Source organism: Vicugna pacos, chromosome 17 (genome assembly GCF_048564905.1).
Source record: "Vicugna pacos chromosome 17, VicPac4, whole genome shotgun sequence".
Classification (NCBI taxonomy): domain Eukaryota; kingdom Metazoa; phylum Chordata; class Mammalia; order Artiodactyla; family Camelidae; genus Vicugna; species Vicugna pacos.
This window is the reverse complement of record NC_133003.1, coordinates 10,118,118-10,137,160: the sequence shown is the minus strand read 5'-3', so window position 1 is coordinate 10,137,160 and position 19,043 is coordinate 10,118,118. Positions and strand designations below refer to the sequence as shown.

The window sequence follows — 19,043 nt, the reverse complement described above, 5'->3', positions numbered from 1 at the left end:
AGTAAAATTGGCTGAGTATAACTGCTTGCAGGCCCTGTGGCTGCATGCTCGGGGCCCAAGCTCTTGCCTGGGGCTCTCAGAATGCTGATGGGAGAATCAGTTCATAAATGAACAGAAGTATAGCGGGAAATGGAATTCCAGGCACTGAGCTGTACTTTCAGTGGTCTCATTCAGTAGATGAAGGGAGACTGGATCCATTATGAAGCAAGTGGCATAATGTGGAGGGAAAAGCCTCAGGCTCAGTAGTCCAATTGCCTGAGTTCAAATTCTAGCTCCACCAGAGTCTGGGGGAAGTTGCTTCATGTTTCTTTGATTCAGTTTTCCTCCATCTGTGAAACAGGAACAGGAATTGTACGCAGTTCATGTGGTTGTTGTAAGGATTAGATGAATTACTATGTGTAAAACACTTAGAACAGTATCTGGCACATAGTAAGGGCTCAATAAATGTGAGGTATTATGGTTATTATTCGGGATGGAGAACACGTTAGACCAGTTGTTTCTAACACAAATGGGGGACCAAGTTGAAACAGAGGGTGATCTGATTGGGAGTTTTCTCTCCACCTGTGTGCGGGTTCATTCCCGCCATCTGGCTGACTGCATCAGTGATACCCACCCTTGCTGGTCCACGAACATCCTCCCAAGACTCCATGTGCCATTGGCAAGAATGATATTCCGAACCAGATGAGGGGGCTCCAGAAGCAACTCCTGGAAACTCCAGACCACTAGGTCCATGTGGAGACGTTGGGGTGATCATTCCCCTCCTGGGGGCTGCTATTTCTGCCCATTATTTTAAGAGGTTTGGTGTGTTTGTCTAACTGTTCTAATCAGGGATGGCTTCCATTCCCAAAGCCTTCACATGGTCCAAGATGGCTGTTAGATTTCCAGTCATTCTAGTTACATTTGTATTTTTCTTAATGATTTCTGCAATCTGGGTAGGTTAAGGAAATGAGCCCTTATTGGGGGTGTATATATTATGCAAATATTTTTGCCAATGTATCGTGTCTTTTGTTCTCAAGTTGTTTTTCTAATATAAGACATTTTCCTCTCCCAAGAGAAATCTGCAGGGGGAGAGTACAGCTCAGTGGTAGAGTGCCTGCTTAGCATGCAAGAGGCCCTGGGTTCTAGCACGCACTCCCCTCTCTGTCGCGGTGTGGTCTGTCTTTCAGCACATCTGCTCCACTCATCTGTTGCTCCTGATGTACCTCCTTGGCTGTTTCCACTCCCATACAGCTGGCTTGCTCTTGGGCCGTCCTGGCTGCTGTGGTCTGAACACTTGTGTCCCCAGCCATTCCCCCCACCCAGTTCATACATTGAAATTCTGATGCCAGTGTGACAGTATTAGGAGGTGGGACCTTTGGGAGGTGCTTAGTTCTTGAGGGTGAGATGAGTGTGCTTATAAAAGAGACCCCATAGCGCTCCCAAGCCCCTTCTGCCATGTGAGGACAAAGAAAAGTGTGAGGCCTGGAGGAGGGCTCTCACCAGAACCTGACCAAGCAGGCACTCTGATCTTGGACTTCTAGCCTACAGAACTGTGAGAAGTAAATTTCTATTGTTTATCAGTGCCCAGTCTGTGGTCTCTTGTTACATCAGCCGACACAGACTAGGACACTGGCCTTGGCTGTTCCTTTCAATTTCGCCTCTCCTCCCTTCAACGGGACTGTCTCTAGGGTCTCAGTTTTTCAGTCCAAAGTGAGAATTTGGTGTTCTGGCTCATCTAGTCACCGGTGTGGACTGGGTCAGATGGAATGATGGTGGTAGAGGTTTGAAAATATGAAATAAGGTGACGGTACCTCCCTGATTATAGCCAGATCATAAGGTAGCAGCCCCCCAGGAGGACTGTTGTTTGGTCACATGATGACTGGCACTTGGAGAGATGGGCAATAGCTCAGTGGCCGAGCATGTGTTAGCATGCAGGAGGTCCTGGGTTTAATCCCCAGTACCTCCATTAAAAGACAAAAAATAAAAAACGACTGGCATTCATTGCTCACCCACTTCCCAGTCCTCATGTCAACGGAGGACTTTGTGAACCCTCACGTCCTGGCCGGCCTGTCAGCTGGCTTAGGCAAAGTGATGCCGTGGTACAAAATGATTCCTAAAATCTCAGTGACTTATGGCAAACATCCTGTGCGTGTGACATGGCCAAGGCTAACTGGCTTCAGCTCTGCCACTTGTCTTCTCACTCCAAGACCCAAACTGAAGGAGAGCCTTGATCTGGGACAGGCTCTCACCTGGTAGAGGGAAGAGAAAGATGGTGGAACCACAGGACAGCTCTTAGACTTCTGTTTGCAAGTGGCATATGTTATCACATCTGTTCACATGCCATTGGCCAAGAGTTCTGTGCCCAAGCCCAAGGCTGATGTGGAGGGAGGGTATTCCTCCCATAGGAAGAGGCGGTAAATATTCTGAACAAATAAACGTTCTTATGTAGTTCATCACGGCCAGTAGCATGCTTAGTCCCATTTTGCAAGTGAGAAAGCTAAGGCTAAAAGAGGTAACTTGATCAAGGTCATAGATTGGAACTCAGCTCTGTCTGGCTTGAAAGTTGGTTCTTTTCTACCACGCAGTCTCTTTGGGGGAAGTTTTCTTTGTTTTACACTGTGTGGGCTCTTGGGATTGTAATTTATTCAGGGCACAACCATCTCTCATCAGCCCCAGAAGCTTCTCCATGAGAATTTCTAGAGCTCAGCCACCTCTGAAGGCTTGCTGGAAGGACACAGAGATAGAAAGGGGTCAGGCTTGGGGCATTGTCCCCATGAGAGCTGACTCTATTCCATTTAGTAATTTTTAAGCTGTTGAATTATTTATCTGCTTTATGGATTTGTAGATCCTTTGGAAAGGGATCACCTATTAATCTTTGTTTTTGTTTTCGTGTGTGTGTGTTGCGGGGAGAGTGGTGAGATCCTCAAAGCTATTTTTCTAGGTAATTTTAGAAACTTCCAGATTGCACTGGATATTTATATTCACAAAAATCATGAGTGGGGTGGAGAGAGTTCAACCGGTCTACTTTTGCCGGATTTCAGCAAGTCAACTTCAGATTTAGAAAGCCAGCTGCAGTTCAGTGTACCTTGGGGTGGGGGTTGAGGCATAAGTTACAGCCAACGCACAGAATACTTCACTCTGTTTATAAGTGTGGTTTCTCCTGCCTTCAGTGCAGGCGTACCCATGGCCGAGCTTCACAGGTGCTTGCTGTTGCACAGTAACACCAGGTAGGGTTGGACTTGGCGTTTCTGTGTGTCCATCAGGGTGGGGATTAGGGCGAGGTACGTGCGGCACCTAGGACGCTCAATTTTCAGAGGCACTTGAAGGAACCCCAGAGTCCTCCTGCCTCACTCCGGTCTTGGCCCTGGGGTTCACTGTACATGTATCATAACCCTGTTGTTGGGTGAAAATGCCCCGGGCGAACTTACCTGTGAGAACCTCCTCTCCTGCCCTCCTGGACCTGCAGGACAACCCGGGGGACCTCCCTGCTCTGTTCCTTGGCTCGGCCAGTGAGGTTCATGTCCAGGTGACCGTGCACGTGAGCTCAGGCTTGGTGCGGAAGACAGAGAGGAGTGTGCGTGTGAGCCAGTGTTAGGCCGGGCGGGTCCATATCCGGGTGGACCGGGTGGGTGGGGCCGCCCCTCCCGCCAGGTCCCAAGGTGGGTGGGGGCTGGAGAGTGACGCCGGAGATTCCCCTTCGCACCTTCGGATCCGAGAGGGGGCGGCAGAAGACGCGCGAGGGGTGACAGGGTGTGGATTCCGGGCGTGCCCACCCAGCGGATCCGCGCAGGGAGCGCCCAGAGCCCCCGGGCCTGAGCGGCCGCTGGGACTGAAAAGAAGAGGAGGTGGAACTGGAGGAGGGCTCGCCGAACCGGCCACCCGCTCCGAACTTGCCCGGGAAACTAGTGCGGAAGGAGGGGCCCGGCCGGGGCCGGGCTGGAGGAGGGGCGGCCGCAGCTGCATCCAGCCCCGTTGGCTTCCTTCCCAGCTCTCCTTCGCCTCCTCCTCCTCTTCCTCCTGTATGAGTCAGGCATTTGCCTGGGATTTGGAGCAGCCACGCGCGGCCCGGGCGCCCGGAGCTACAGCAGCCGCCGCCGCCGCGCCAGGAGCCCCAGCGCCGGGGCCGTCACCGCGGCGGGCACCCGCGTCCCGGGCGCGCACGGACCATGGAGAGGGCGGCCCAGGGCGCAGACGGCGGCGGGGGCAGCAACAGCAGCAGCCGCAGCAGCAGCCGCGCCACCTCGGCGGGCTCCTCTCCCTCCTGCTCCCTGGCGGGCCGTGGGGTCTCCGGCCGGTCGGCGACCACCGGGTTCGGCGGCGGGGGCAGCCGTAGCAGCCCGGGCTCGGTGGCCGCTAGCCCGTGCGGGGGAGGCGGCCGGCGGCGGGAGCCGGCGCTCGAGGGTGTGCTCAGCAAATACACCAACCTCCTCCAGGGCTGGCAGAACAGGTAACGCGCCCGCTGCCCGCGCCGCCGCGCGCCCCTCCCTGCGCGCCGCTAGGTGTGAGTGTGTGTGTACGTGCGCGATCGTGCTGCCGGCGAACCTGGGCCGCCTTGGCACGGGGGCCCTTCCTGCATCCCTGCTCCCCTCCAGATGGGGTGCCCAGGACCAGGCGCGCCGCGACCCCACCCCAGGACTGCATCGCAGTGGCGGGGAGGGAACCGGGAGCCCTGGAACCTGCAGGGACTGGAGCAGCCGGCGAGCGCACTGGTCCCCGGGCCCTGCCTGCTTGCGGTTTCCCGCACCCCTGAAGAATGGCAGAGGATGGGAGGCAGAGGGGGGCGTGCTGTTTGCCTGGATGAAAAATTTAATACATCTGGTCCGATCACAGCAATTCTCTCCATAACGTAGTTCGTTTAAAACTTTGGTGTTTAAAAACACCACCACCACCAACAGAAACCAGCCCCTTATCCTCGGCGTCTTCCGGTGCGTGTGCTGGCCCCTTGCCCAGCTGATGCCTTTGAACCTCCAATCTTTGCAAAGAAAGTTTAGGGTTTAAAAAAATTTTTTTTTTGTTAACACCCTCTCCCCTTTCGAGCGGGGCGGTTCGCTATTTAAATTATTATGATTTTCTCCCTCTAAGTGTTTTTTGAAGTTCCTTGCTCACTCTGCTCTCACAGTTGGGAAGCCTGGGTGTCAAGGGAAGGGGTCGCGGGAGTGTGTGGACTGCCATAGTGAGGATCGTGAGAAAGACTTGAAAGGAGCAGATGGGGTACTGCTGTTTACATCTTTAAACTTTGTCTTTCAAAAAAAGCCAGAGGGAAATGCAAATGTCCATGCAAGGAGAACGGGGCTTTTTGGAGAGGTTGTTGAGGAGATCTTGTGTGTCGCCCTTAGTAGCGCTTGGCTCTTAGGACTTGGGTTCTTAAGGATGTTTGTGAGATTTGAATCACACCCTGGGAACTCCTGCTTATCTCTGCTGGTGAGCAGAGTACAGTCTCTGCCTGTAGATCCATTGGAAGTTTCAGATTGTTTCTAGCTGAAACAGCAGGCAGTGACTTACATGAAACAGCCAGGGGGAGGATGACTTCCGAAGTGTGGAACCTGAGTTGTTATCCACAGAGAACTTTCCGAGTCACTGGGTTTCCCTGGAGAGCTGTACTATGTTAGTGGAAGTTGCGCCTGAACTTTTGAATCCTATTTCTCAAAATAGCGCCAGTGTCTGCTTTTGCCTCTCCCTTTCCCCCTTCATTTCTTGAAAGCCGAAAGGGAATAGGTAGGGTGCGTAGGAGGAGAGAGGAGATGACTAAATCTGATTTCAGTTCTTGATAATTGTCTTGTTAATGGCACCTCGAGGTGCCTGGTGGGTGATAGCATTTGTTTTGTGTCTCGGACAATTCCCTTTAATGCTCCCCGGCCCCCCTCCAAGAAGCTTATGAGGCCAGCAGAGCTGTTACCCTGGATTACAGTTATTTCACTTGGGGATGGCATTTTACCTGCAGTGTATATTAAAGGATTTGTTCTTTGGAGTGGATTTAGGAGGAACTGGAGTAACTCATGCTTTTGTATAATTAAATCCGCTGGGGTATTTAGGTTGCAGGCCAGATAGAGAAGGGGCAAAATTAATAGTAATATCATGATAATACCTACGTGGTTGCAGGTTACACAGGTGAAATGTGCTGTGTACACGGCTGGAGTCTCAGCTGTGTCGAGTTTGTTTGCTGTGGTTTATAGCTGGCTGCCAGTGTTTGTTCTTACCACAGCAGCCTCACCTGTTTTGAAGTCTACCGCTGACTCCAAAAGCATTGTCTCTCTTTAATGGTTAGCGTCTCAGTGTGGGGGTTTGTTTCCCTCATCCGTGATCTCTCAACCTTGGCCGAGGGGCTGTTAGTGTTCTGGAGAAAATCTATGAGGGTTGTGATTTTGCGCTTCTCCCTTCTCAAGGGATCTTATGAGTTTTTGTTTGTTTGTTCTGGGGGGGAAGTAATTAGGTTTACTTATTTATTTATTTCTTAAGCAGAGGGGCTTGGAATTGAACCCAGGACCTCATGCATGCTAAGCACATGCTCTGCCATTGAACTATACCCTTCCCCACCACCAAGGGGTCTTATAAAGGGAGATCTGAATCAGTGAAGAGGAGGAGAGAGGGGGATAAAGATAGAAACTTTGAAAATATATTCATATCTCCATTTATTTATATGGAGACTATTTTATTGAGAGCCTGCTATATGCCAGGTGTTGTTCCAGCTACTGTGGAGCTACTCTAAGGTCCAGAACACCTGGGCACCTTCTCATCAAGTAGTGAAAGAGTCGCAGGATTGAAGAGTGGAAGGAGCCCACCCTTCCTCAGTCCAGGGAAATGCTTTGGTGCAAGGTGGTAAGCTGAGTCAAGCTACCTGCCTTTGGGGGCTACGTGGCATGCCCCTTTGACAGTTCTGTTCAAATTGCCTGCTGTTAAGCACAAATCTCCAACCAGAAAGTCCTTGGTGCGTGTTCCTAGGCTGCCATGCAGTTGATAACATCCTTCACCAGCCCCCAGGACTTAACACTGGTCCCTCACTAACAGTTTTTATTCTAGTGTCCTCAAGTTGCCGTAAAACTTATATTTTAATGTTCAGTTTTATATTCTGCTTTAATTTATTTGTAGCACTCTCACCCTCATCACCATGCCTCAAGGGAGGCAGTGTGGCCAGAATGCAAGCTAAATGACTTAAAAAAAGGTCACAGGAGGGAACATGGCACGTGTGGGACACACTCAGGAGAGGACGTCAGGGTTCCTTGGCTTGCACTCATTGGCTGAGAGAGTGTGACGTCATTGGAGCATGGGGCTGATACCCGTTAGGGAGTTTCTTTAGTTCATTATTAGAGTTACTTAAAGAAAATATTTCAGACATGATAGCATGATATAGACCTGTAGGATGGCATCAAAGTGTAAATGCATCTAAACAAATGAACAAAATTTCAGAAAGGGGCAAGTGGTATATAGATTAAAAATATAGTTTAAAAATGATGAATAGAAGGTACATGTTTGCGGAAATAATTTGTGTGGATCTCCTGTCTTTACTGCCCTTGACATTTTAATATAGAGCAACTGTCTTTTCACCCATCTTTTGGGTTTCATATGGAGTGAACCAGGGGGAGAATGAGCCCCAGGTCTTGAGGAAGCCAGCCGGAGCCAGGTCACACAGCTCCTTGTTGCCTGGGGGAAGAATTGAAGACTGTTCTGGTTTTGCAGAAGGATTTTAAGCAGGGAGGTGACATGGTCTGATTGGGGCTTTAAAGAGTTCACTGTGGCTACTCTGTGGAGAGGCAGGTTTTGAGGAGCAGGTCAGGAAGTGGAGAGGCTAGTTAGGAGTTCAGTGTTGTGGTCCAGGCAAGAGATGCTGGGAGCTTGGATGTCAGAGACAAGGGAAATGGAGAAAAAGGACAGATTTGGAGTGGGGAGGAGAGAGATTTCTGATGGGTTGGCTGTGGAGGTGAGAGAAAGAGGGGTCAAGGATAACTCTTGAGTTTGTAGGCTGAGAGGCTGGGAGGTTGAGGCGTTCTCTATGGTGATGAGTGTCACAGGGGATGAACGGGTTTGTGGGTAGGATGGGGGACAACCAGGAGTCAGACTGTGTTCAGTTTGAGAGTTTCATACCTGGTAAGAAATTGGCTATATGAACTCTCATTTGCCCTAAGGCCAATTTTAGTCTTAAGCCAAAATGGAACTGCTTAGGGGTTGCTCATAACTTCAAGTGTTTGGGGAAATAATTTCTAATTGGTTCTAGGAAGTGCTATTTGAATATTTGAGGGTTTTCATTGCCATTCCGTTATTGGTATTTGGAGAAAAGAAAACAGTGCAGATATGGAACCAGCCTCTAATTCTTTTCTAGGTGACTGGTGGGGGTGTGAGAACTCAGTAGAACACTGAAAGGCAAATCCTGAATAGGGTAAGGAAGACAAATGCTAGCAAAAGAAAACCTTGGGCGACCAGCGGACATTTATTTGGAAAGTAAGAGCACTGTGGACTCTGGGTCAAGCCCTGACATCAGCATTTAGCACACCTGTCACCTTGGGCCCATTCCCTCATTGCCCTGGGCTTCCGTTTTCCCATCTGTTAAATGTCAAAGATGGTGTTATTCTTACCCTTGTCATTAGATCAGTGTGAGGATTAAATGAAGATACTGGTGTGTAAGGGACTGAGAATAGTGTGTAGCGGGATCCTGGGAAGTGGGAACCATTATTGTATCTTCAGTTTGTCCCTTCTTAAATGGACCCTTTTTGGTCCATAAAATTTTTGGTCTATTTTTTTTAATGCTGTGATTACTCTGGGACTCCATTAACATAATTATTGCAGAGTTCTTTGGAGAGGAGATGATGAGTTCTTTGAGGAGAGGGAGAGAGATCATTTAACACTTGGAACCAAACAAGCTACAGCAAGTTTAGGAGGACAGAATTTATTTCAAGCATCTTTTCTGACCACAACAGTATGAAACTAGAAATCAACCATAGAAAGAGAAATGAGAAAAAAAATATTGCATAGAGACAAAACAACATGCTACTGAAAAATCCAGTGGGTCAATGATGAAATCAAAGAAGAAATTAAAAAATACCTGGAGACAAATAACAATGAAAGCACAACCACACAAAATCTATGGGATGCAGCAAAAGCAGTCCTGAGAGGGAAGTTCATAGCCATACAGGCCTTCCTCAAAAATGAAGAGCAGTCTCAGATTAACGGCCTACCCTATCACCTAAGAGAATTAGAAGAAGAACAAACAGAACCTAAAGTCAGCAGAAGGAAAGGTCTAATATAGATCAGGGAGGAAATAAATAAAACAGAGATTAAAAAATTCAATCAAACCAAGAGCTGTCTTTTTTGAAAGAGTAGACAAAATTGACAAACCTCTGGCCAGGCTCACCAAGAAGAAAAGAGAGAGGACTCAAACAGACAAAATAAACCCTGAAACCGAACACTCACCTTGATGGGAAGTGACTGACTTCCTCCTCCAGCCTCTGTCTCCCTTCCTTGCTTTTCCTCTTAACACTTACCACCTGCCAGCGTGCTCAACATTTCACCCTTTGGACTTTCTGTGGTTGATGGAAGCACCCTGAGGACAGAGAATAATTTTGCCTGTCTTGTTCACTGCTGTACCTCCAGTGTCTGGAGCAGAGTGTGGCGTATAATAAGGGTTCAGTAAGTATCACTGAATGATTAAGAAAAGGAATGAACGACTGAGAGGAAATCAAACCAGGGTCTAGTTTTGTTTTAGCCAGTGTTAGCGACTGTTATAATTCTTACTTCTCTACCTGCTCATAGCCTCGCCCTTGAGTTAATATGTTTATTGTTTGCTCTGCTCCCTGCAACCATTAGTTTTTCTCTTATGGGACAGAAGACATGCCCACCCTCACCTTGGGGAAATTACATCCCACCCAGAGTGGGCCTTTAGGGACCAGATGGATGTCCAGGGCTTTCTTTTGACTTCATCTGCAGTAACAGTGTACCTGGAGAAGGCAGTGTTCAGCCTCCAACCATGATTTCCCAGGGTTTTGGGGCCACCAGGCCCATTTAGAAAAGTCAGTGGAGGCATAGATTAAGTTTAAAAATCATACTGAATTAAAACGAATGCTTTTTGACTATTCCAGTTGTTTTAGAGGTAATTGATGATAACAGGGTTGAAAATCACTGCTCTGGTTTAATATTCTTACCCCTATTCTGGAAGGATTTGCACATCTTGCCGTCTGGGTTGTCTGGTTGTTCTAAGGCTGCTCTCAAATCATTTAGGGACACTGGATCACTTCACTGACAATAATAATAAAGGGTGGTTGTTTAGGTTACAAAATGCATATTACATATATATGTATATATATATAGTATATATATATTATGTATAATATACATAATATATAGTATATGTTATAACCTGCTGTGTTAACCACTCCCTGCAAGATCTGCTCTCCTCCCATTTTATTTTTTAAATTAAAAAATGTATTTATTTTTATTTTGAAGTTTAGTTGATCTACAGTGTTGTTAGTTTCTGGTGTACGGCAGAGTGATTTAGTTATACATACATATATATATATTCTTTTTCAGATTCTTTCCCATTATAGGTTATTACAAGTTATTGAAGTAGTACCCTGTGCTGTACAGTAGGACCTTGTTGTTTATCTATTTTATATACAGTGGTTTGTATCTGCTAATCCCAGACTCCTAATTTATCTCTTCCCACCCCTTTCCCTCCTCCAGTAACCGTAAGTTTGTTTTCTATGTCTACGAGTCTGTTTCTGGTTTGTAAATAAGTTCATTTGTGTTATTTTTTTAGATTCCACATATAAGTAATATCATATGATACTTGTCTTTGTCTGACTTACTTCACTTAATATGATAATCTCTAAGTTCATCCATGTTGCTGCAAATAGCATTATTCTTTTTTATGGCTGAGTAGTATTCCGTTATATATACATATATACACACATATATACATATACATACATATATATATATATATATATAATATCTTAGGTGACATTACACATACACACACTATAACTTCTTTATCCAGTCATCTCTTAATGGACATTTAGGTGACTTCCATGTCTTGGCTATTGTAAACAGGGCTGTTGTGAACATTGGAGTGCATGTCTCTTTTTGAATTAGAGTTTTTCTGGATATGTGCCCAGGAATGGAATTGTTGGATCATATGGTAAGGCTATTTTTAGTTTTTTAAGGAATCTCCATACTGTTTTCCATAACAGCTGCACCAAACTGCATTCCCACCAGCAGTGTAGGAGGGTCCCCTTTCTCCATAGCCTCTCCAGCATTTATCATGGAGATAAATGGACTCCATGGACTCTCCCCACTTTTTAAAACATACATGTATTTGAGGATATTTACACCAAGTGGTTATCATGATTTTCCTTAGTTGGTGGGGTTGTGGGTGAGTTTTCTTTTCTTCTCTTTTTTCCTTCTATTATTTTTTTCCCAAAGGTGAACTTGCATCTCTTTTGCAGTTTGAAAATGTTATTGAGGAAAAAAAAGCTGCCCGTACCTTGTCACATAATCTCTGAATAAATGAATTTTTGGAGGGTAAATTTGACGTCTAACAGACATTCAGAAAAGTACACAACTCATGTGTGTACATAGTTAGATGAATTTTCATACGCATAGCACCCGGAGATCAGGAAAGAGAAGCCCCCTCACCCTGTCCCTTCCTGTCATTCCCCCGGAGGGCTTTGCTATTCTGACTTCCAGTACCTTGATTGGTTTGAATTTCATATTGTACAGGGCGTGATCTTTTGTGCCTGGCTTCTTTCTCTTAATAATAGGTTTGTGAGCCCCACCATGTTGCTGTGTACAGTCGTGGTCTGTTTGTTTCCAATGCTATTTGGTATTCCATTGTGTGAGTTTACTAAATATGTTTACATGTATTATAGATTGATATCTGAGTTCTTCCTAGGTTTTGGCCCTTCCGAACAAATAGTTTTGGGGAGTATATGTATGCATTTCTGTGGGTGGATACCTGGGAGTGGAGATATTGCAAATGTCCAGCTTATTAGATACTGCTGGAGAGTTTTCTGAAGTGGTTGGATCTGTTAATACTCCACCAGTGATGTATGAGAGTTCCAGGTGCTCCACGTACTCACTCACACTTGACATTGTCTTTTGTTTTCGTTTTAGCCAATCTGGTGGGTGTGTCATGGTATATCATTTGATTTGCCTTTCCCTGATGACTAATGAAGTTTCACATCTTTTCATGTATCTATTGGCCATGTGGAGGTCATGTTTTGTAAGATGCTATTTAAGTCTTTTGCCCACTTCTGTATTGGGGTATCTGTCTTCTTCTTACTGACCTGTAGAAGTTCTTTATGTGTTCTAGATGTGAGTTCATTGATGGGTATGTGTACACGTGTGCACAGGCACTACGTATACAGAGAGAGAAGATGCCTTCTTTCACTCTATGGTTTGCCAGTTTGTCTTTTACTAGTGTCTTGGTAAACACAAATTCTTAATTTTAATGTAGTCACATTTTAAATTTTTTCCCTGTGTGTTTGGTTCTTTTTGAGTCGTGTTTAGGAAATTTTTGCTCCCCCGCATGGTAATGAGATGTTCTTTGATGTTTTCTTTTGAGGAACGAAATCGTTAATTTGAAATTAATTAAGTTATTTTCTTAGAAGTTTCAGCTGATATTGGGGGAATGTGGAAAGATGGCAGAAGCCATACAGCTTTAAGGCTTCCAGTCTGCATTAGTTTCCTTATGGCTCTTATAAAAAAATGACCACAGGCGGGGAGGGTATAGCTCAGTGGTAGAGCTTGTGCTTAGCATATATGAGATCCTGGGTTCAATCCCTAGCACTGCCATTAAAAAAAACTAACAAATAAATAAGTAACCCTAACTCCGCCCCCCCCCTAAAAAATGGCCACAGACTTGGTAGCTTGAAACAACAGAAATTTATTTTCTCATAGTTCTGGAGGCTAGAAGTCTGAAATCAGTTTCACTGGGTTGAAATCAAGGTGTTGGCAGGACTGTGTGCCCACCGGATATTCTAAGGGAAAATTGATTCTTGCTTCTTCGACCTTCTGGTGGCTGCCAGCATTCCTTGGCTTGTAAAGGCATCACTCCAGTTTCTGCCTCTGTCTTCATAAATTGCCTTCTCTTCTGGGTGTGTCAAATCTCCCTCTGCCTCCCACTTAGAAGGACTCCTATGAATGCGTTTAGGACCCACCCAGATAATCCAGTATAATTCCTCCATCTCAAGATTCTTATTGTAATCAATCTGTCATATGTGAAAAGCTTGGCTGGGTAAGGTAACGTTCACAGGTTCCAGGGATTAGGACGTAGACATCTTGGGGGTGGGGGGCATGGCATACACACTGTCATAATTCTAAGGTGATTCTTACTCCTCTTCTTTTTTTCTTTTTTTTGAAATGGAGGTACTGAGGATTGAACCCAGGACCTTGTGCATGCTAAGCATGTCTTCTATTACAGTGAGCTATATCCTCCCCCGCAAGGTGGTTCTTAAACTCTCCGGCTCCCTTCCCATCCACCTTTCCTACCCTTCACTGGTTGCCGTGGTGACATTGCTTTCATGGAAGGGTGCAGGTCGCTGTCCTGACTCTTAAGTGGGCTTGTTAGTGTTGGTGGACTCATTCATCTCTGTCTGCGAGACAGCCCCCCTTGGGAAAATGTTAGGTAGGTAATACCGTGAGGGAAATCGTTAATAATGCCTATGAGTAAACAATTTCCTTTAGTGAGCAAATCAGAGTTTCTTTAAATACTATTGGCAGTTTTTGGAAGGATACATGTAGTAATCTGTATTTTCCACTTTATCGTTAAGAATGACTCTGTAGTCCAGGGACTTTTTCCTTAAAGGTATAATTAACATGCAATACAAAGCACAGGTCTTAAGTGTTTGGTTTGATTTTTTAAAAATATATTTATTTTTATTATTGTATTATTTAATTATTTTATTTTGGGGTGGGGGGAGGTAATTATATCTATTTAGTTTTAGAGGAGTTACTGGAGATTGAACCCAGGACCTTGTGCATGCTAAGCATGCGCTCTACCACTGAGCTATACCCTCCCCCGAGGTTAATTTTTGATACTTGTTTACACTGTGTAACCACTGCTCCAAAAGCTACAGAACATTTCCACCTCCCAGGAAGTTTCATCATGATTCTTTCCAGTCCATTCCCCTTCCCCTGCAATCTGTTTCTGATTTTTATCACCATGAATTTGTTTTGTCTGTTTAGGGGTTTCATGGAGATGTGAGCATACAGCATCTCCTCTTTGGAGTCTGGTTTGTTTAGCTCAGCAGGATGTTCTAAGATTCCTCCTTGTTGCTGCCCTGTGAGTCGTTGACACTGTTTTTTTGGTGGTTGAGTCGTGGTACATTCTGTGGCTATACCACAGTTTGTTTATCCATTTACCTGTAGGTGGATGTTTGGGAGGTTTCCAGGTTTGGCTGTTACAAACAAAGCTGCTTTTGTGTACAGACCTTTGTGTGGACATGTGCTTTCATTTACTTGGTTCAATACTAGGATTGGACTTGCATAGTCCTAGGATAGTGTGTGTAGAACCTCCCAAGGTTGTCCACGGTTGCTGAACCATTCCACACTCCCACCGTCAGTGTATAAGTGACTGGGTGGCTCTCTGTCCCCGCCAGCTTCTGTATTGCCACCTGGGGAGCTTTTGGAAGCAGGGACTGCCTCCTTCTCCTGGAGTCACATTGCTTCTAGAGGGCAGCCTGCGGGAGCCCAGGCTGGTGACGTGGTTAGAGCTCGTTGTCCTTCCAGCTTTGCCTCAATTTTGCTGCATGACCTTGGCAAGTCACTGAGCTCTTGGGGCCCTGATTTCCTCATCTGTGACACGATGCTGGCCTTGTGGTGTTGCTCCGAGCTCCCGCAGGCCCCAGGCCCTGCACAGAGCTTGGTACTCGTAGTTTGTCTGCTGGGAATCTGGTATTTTAGGCAGACCAGTGGGTGACTCGTGGAACCTGGGTTGGTTCAGTGGTCACTGTAGACCAGACCATAGCCAACGTGCAGGTGTTTCTCAGCCCTTCCTCCCCCTATGCCCCAAGTGACAAACGGTTTGGTTTGCGTAGCAGATGTGTCCCCTTTGGCCGCTTAGTCTGTGGCCTGTCAGGGTCTGCTCCAGCGGACAATTGTTTGAGGACCCTGAGAGGAAAGGAGAGACGCCGGCCTTTGTGTTCTGAAAGCAGGATTGAAATGCTTGTGCTGGAAATGTGGGAGGCTTTTTGCACATTTCCTCTGTGTAGCTTCTGACTGATGGGATTTGGGACCACGGCCAAGACAGAATTAAAAGAAAACCGTCCAGAGTTTGGTTTTGATAACCCAGACTGGATTGAATATAGTCACATCCCAGAAAGAAAGCGCTTTATTTGTGCGTCCTCTATTTGATGCAAGGATATCAATAATAATGCTACAATTAGGAAACATGATACACAAGCCTGTGCTTTGAAGGTCGGAGAAGGCATTCGCGCCGTGAATAACTTTTTTATGTTGTGCGGTAGTTTTTAGAGGACTATTTGTATTTTTCTGTGGTTTGTTCTCTTTCTATAAATATTTTGAAAATATAGCAAGTTGAAAGGCGACCAGCCTCAGTTTTTACTTTTAGTTTTTATTTTTATCTTTATTTTTAAAATTTGTTTACTGAGTATAGTTGATGTTGTGTTAGCTTCGGGTGTACAGCAAAATGACTCATCTGTACGTATATATATTCCTTTTCAGGTTCTTTTCCATTATAGATTATTGCAAGATATTGAGTATAGTTCCATGTGCTCTACAGTAGGTCCTTGTTGTCCAACATTACTTTTTTATTTTTTCCCTTAACGTGGTCCCTGGATTGAACCCAGGACCTCGTGCATGCCAAGCACACGCTCGACCACTGAGCTATACCCCCACCCTCCAGCATCAGCTTTTTAGTATCTCTTTTCCAGGATGTGTTAAAATGTTTATCTGCAGTGCTAGTCTCGTGCCCGGGAACTATGAGCAGAGGTGGGAAACTGCCGAGGCAGCCCTGGAATCCAGGTTCTCTGAACGCGGGTGGGACTAGGGGCTCTGCGTGAGCCCCTCCTTCAGGGAAGTTGAGTGGATTAGGTGACAGGCATGTCCTGCAGTGGTCACTCCGTCAGAGCCGTGGTGGGCTGTGAACAAGGAGTGAAGACCAGCACGACGGTCTTCCTGGGCCCTTTGGTGATCTGGCAGGATCCAGGCAGAACTGGGAAACTTCCAAGTCGTGCATGAGCCGGCAGCATCAGCCCCCAGACACACTCCTCTCTGACGGAATGTTCGCACCCCACGTGCTTGCTGAGCACCTTTTGTGTGTGTGTCCATTGCCAGGCGAGACTTGGGAGACAGAGGAACACAGCGCAGGCCCTGCCTGAAGGAGCTGACAGTCTGAAACAGGGGTGGGGACGCTTTATCTGTAAAGGGCCAGACAGCTAATAGCTGGCTTTGTGGGCTCCACCGTCTACATGGCAACTCCTCAGCTTTCCCACTGAAAACAAGTGGGTGTGTCTGTGTTCCCACAAAACTTAATTTACAAAATCAGGTGGTGGACTGGATTTACCTATGGGCTGTGGTTTGTGCATCCCTGGTCTGCAGTGACACGCAGACTCCTTCATCAAGCAGTCAGGGCAGCTGAGGGTGATAGCTCAGAGCACAGATTCTGTGGTCCAATAGCCTATGCTTGCATCCTGGTTCCACTGTGTGACCTGGGACCAGCTGTTTAACCTCTCTGTGCCTCGGTTTCTTCATCTATAAAATGGGGGTGTGATAGTGTTTGTGTCATAGGGTTGTTGGGGTCGACCTAACCTCAAAGCTGCGTGTAAAAGGCTTAGAACAGGGACTAGCACAGAGAGAGCTCTTATGATATGGGAGGGTGGTGCCGCCTTAGAGGAAGCACCTGGGGAGAGCACTGGCACCACCTGGGGACAGCGGGAACGTGGCAGGTGAGGGGGGACCTAGGACGTTGATGAGTTGTTCATCATGCAGCCCGGAGTTGGGGAGGGCGTCCCTGGTAGAGGCTCTGCGAGTACAAATGTTGGAGGTGTGGAAGGAGGGAGATAGTTTGGTGAGGCTGGAATGCAGATTGTATGTGGGCTGTGGCCAGAGACTGACAGACCAGGCTGGAAAAACCTGCTTGATGAAGGACCTCTCAAGCCGCCGAGACCACAAATCATAAAATGTCTATGTCACCAGAAGGGGATGGATTACATTTGTTTGCTCAGGGAGTGTCAGACCCTTTACATATATTATCCAATTTAATCCTTAACCTGAGTTGAGAGATGTTACAGGTCTATCCAGTCTCCCTGTCTCCTATAGTCACAAGAGTCCCAGTTTTGAGCTGGATATACAGTTGTCCAAATAAAACTATACTCACCTCTCATTCCCCTTCATAGCTAGATGTGACCATGTGATTATATTCCAGATATAAACAGAGGTGTCACATAGTCGTTTCCTGGAATCATCTTTATACCTTTCCACCTTTCCTTTTTCCCTCCTTTCTTCTTAGAGTACAGACATGTGGCCAAAACTGAAATACAGACATGATGGCTGGAATTCCAGCAGTCGTGTTGAGCCTTTAGGTGACTGGGATGAAAGCCATCAAGACAGAAGAAACCTCTGAGGCCTTTGTTGATCAGAGCCACCTCACAAATTCTGGGCTGCCATCTTCTGGAATGTTCCATGATGGGGAGAATAAGCCTAGTTTTTAAGCCACCATTCACAGCCAAGTCTAACCCTAACTGATGTAGGTGGGACCTCTATTTTACAGATGATGAAACTGAGGCATGGAGCGACCCAAGGTGCACAGTTAGTAAGTGGTGGAGCCAGGATTTGTCTGACTCCCGAGCGTGTTTTCTTTCCACCACCCTGGAAGCAACTTGCAGATCTTCCGCACCCTCCATGTGTAGCTGAGATCGCTGAGGGCTTTGCCCCGGGGTAAACCAATAGCTCATTCCACTCACTGCCTGGTAATCGTTACTCTGTTTTATCCTGCACTCGCTGTCTCTCCAGCCCTGGCCTTCGAAAGAAGGGGCTCCTGTGCTGGAATCAGTGATTCTGAAGCCCTCCCTTGGGTGGCTGATGTTTGGTGGTTTCTTCCTGGTCAGAAACTGGCTGGGTGTTTAGAGTTTTGAAGCCTTGCCTCCTGCTGCCTGCAGTCTGTGGTCACGTCTCCCCTTGCTGTACAGTCCTTTCTTCACTTGGGTTTCTAGGGCTGGCTGAGGGGCCTTTGGCCCTGTGGCTGTTTGGAAGCACCAAGAGATGAACCTTGATTGACAGGCCTCGCAGTTCATGAAGCTCAGCGTGTGGACTTTGGCTGAAATGGGGTCACATGTTTTGAATGCACTTGGGCTTTTGGGATTCTGATGTAGCTGAGCTCCACGCTATTACTAATACCTTAAAAATGGGCCTCCCGATCCCTTTGGCTGACCGCACAGCACAGAACTTTTATGTGTGTGTGTTCCAGCTGACTCATGTGGTGGATTGGCCTCTAAAGAGTTGAACAGGACAAAAGCCAGTTTGTGCTGTAAGCGCTTGTCTTTTTTTTTTTTTTTTTTTTTGTAAACGGAGGTAGTGGGGATGGAACCCAGGACCTTCTGTATGCTAAGCATGCACTCTTCCACTGAGCTGTACCTCACCCGCCTCCCCTGGCAGCCAAGTGCTGTTGAGAGAACATTGCCACATGCTTATTACGTACGTAGCATTTCTTACTTTGTCACTCTTTGTACCCCCAAAATTCTTTGGGTCATTTTCATTAGCCTGGCTAATGTGCACCTTTTTCCTTTTATGAGAAGCCTGCAGTGAAACCTTGGCGAAAGTACCATTATTACAGTCACTTAGTTAATTTGGAGTTTTCTGTAACTGAAACTTTTTTTCATCAAATGTCAGTTTTCATGATTCCTTTGGAGTCAGCTAAATTCAGGAAAACAGTGTTAAAAGTCAAAACTCCATATTTTTTCTCACATTGAATAACAGGATAGGTCATTTTTACAGGATAGTCATAAAGATATTTCAGAAAATCTGTGTATCAGAGAGGCAGGGCTACACCTGAGCCTGTAATACCCAGTTTCAGTCTGGGTGAAGGAGTTTTTTTGGACAAAAGCAAAGCATAATCTGAC

The 19,043-nt window shown here is 46.4% G+C and overlaps 1 protein-coding gene across 4 annotated transcripts in view; it reads left to right on the top strand.

Annotated features, from left to right (window-relative positions):
* The first annotated feature begins 3,718 nt into the window (after positions 1-3,718).
* OSBPL10 (oxysterol binding protein like 10) overlaps positions 3,719-19,043 on the top strand; it is a 268,111-nt gene continuing 252,786 nt past the window's right edge. For 3 of the 4 annotated variants that reach the window (XR_012060505.1, XM_072940921.1, XM_072940918.1), the window contains exon 1: positions 3,719-4,426. Coding sequence is in view for 2 of the 4 variants with exons in the window: in XM_072940921.1 (XP_072797022.1) it covers positions 4,146-4,426 (281 nt within the window). In the remaining 2 variants the exon portion in view is untranslated. The remainder of the gene's footprint in view (positions 4,427-19,043) is intronic. The other variant, XM_072940925.1, reaches the window with a different exon arrangement.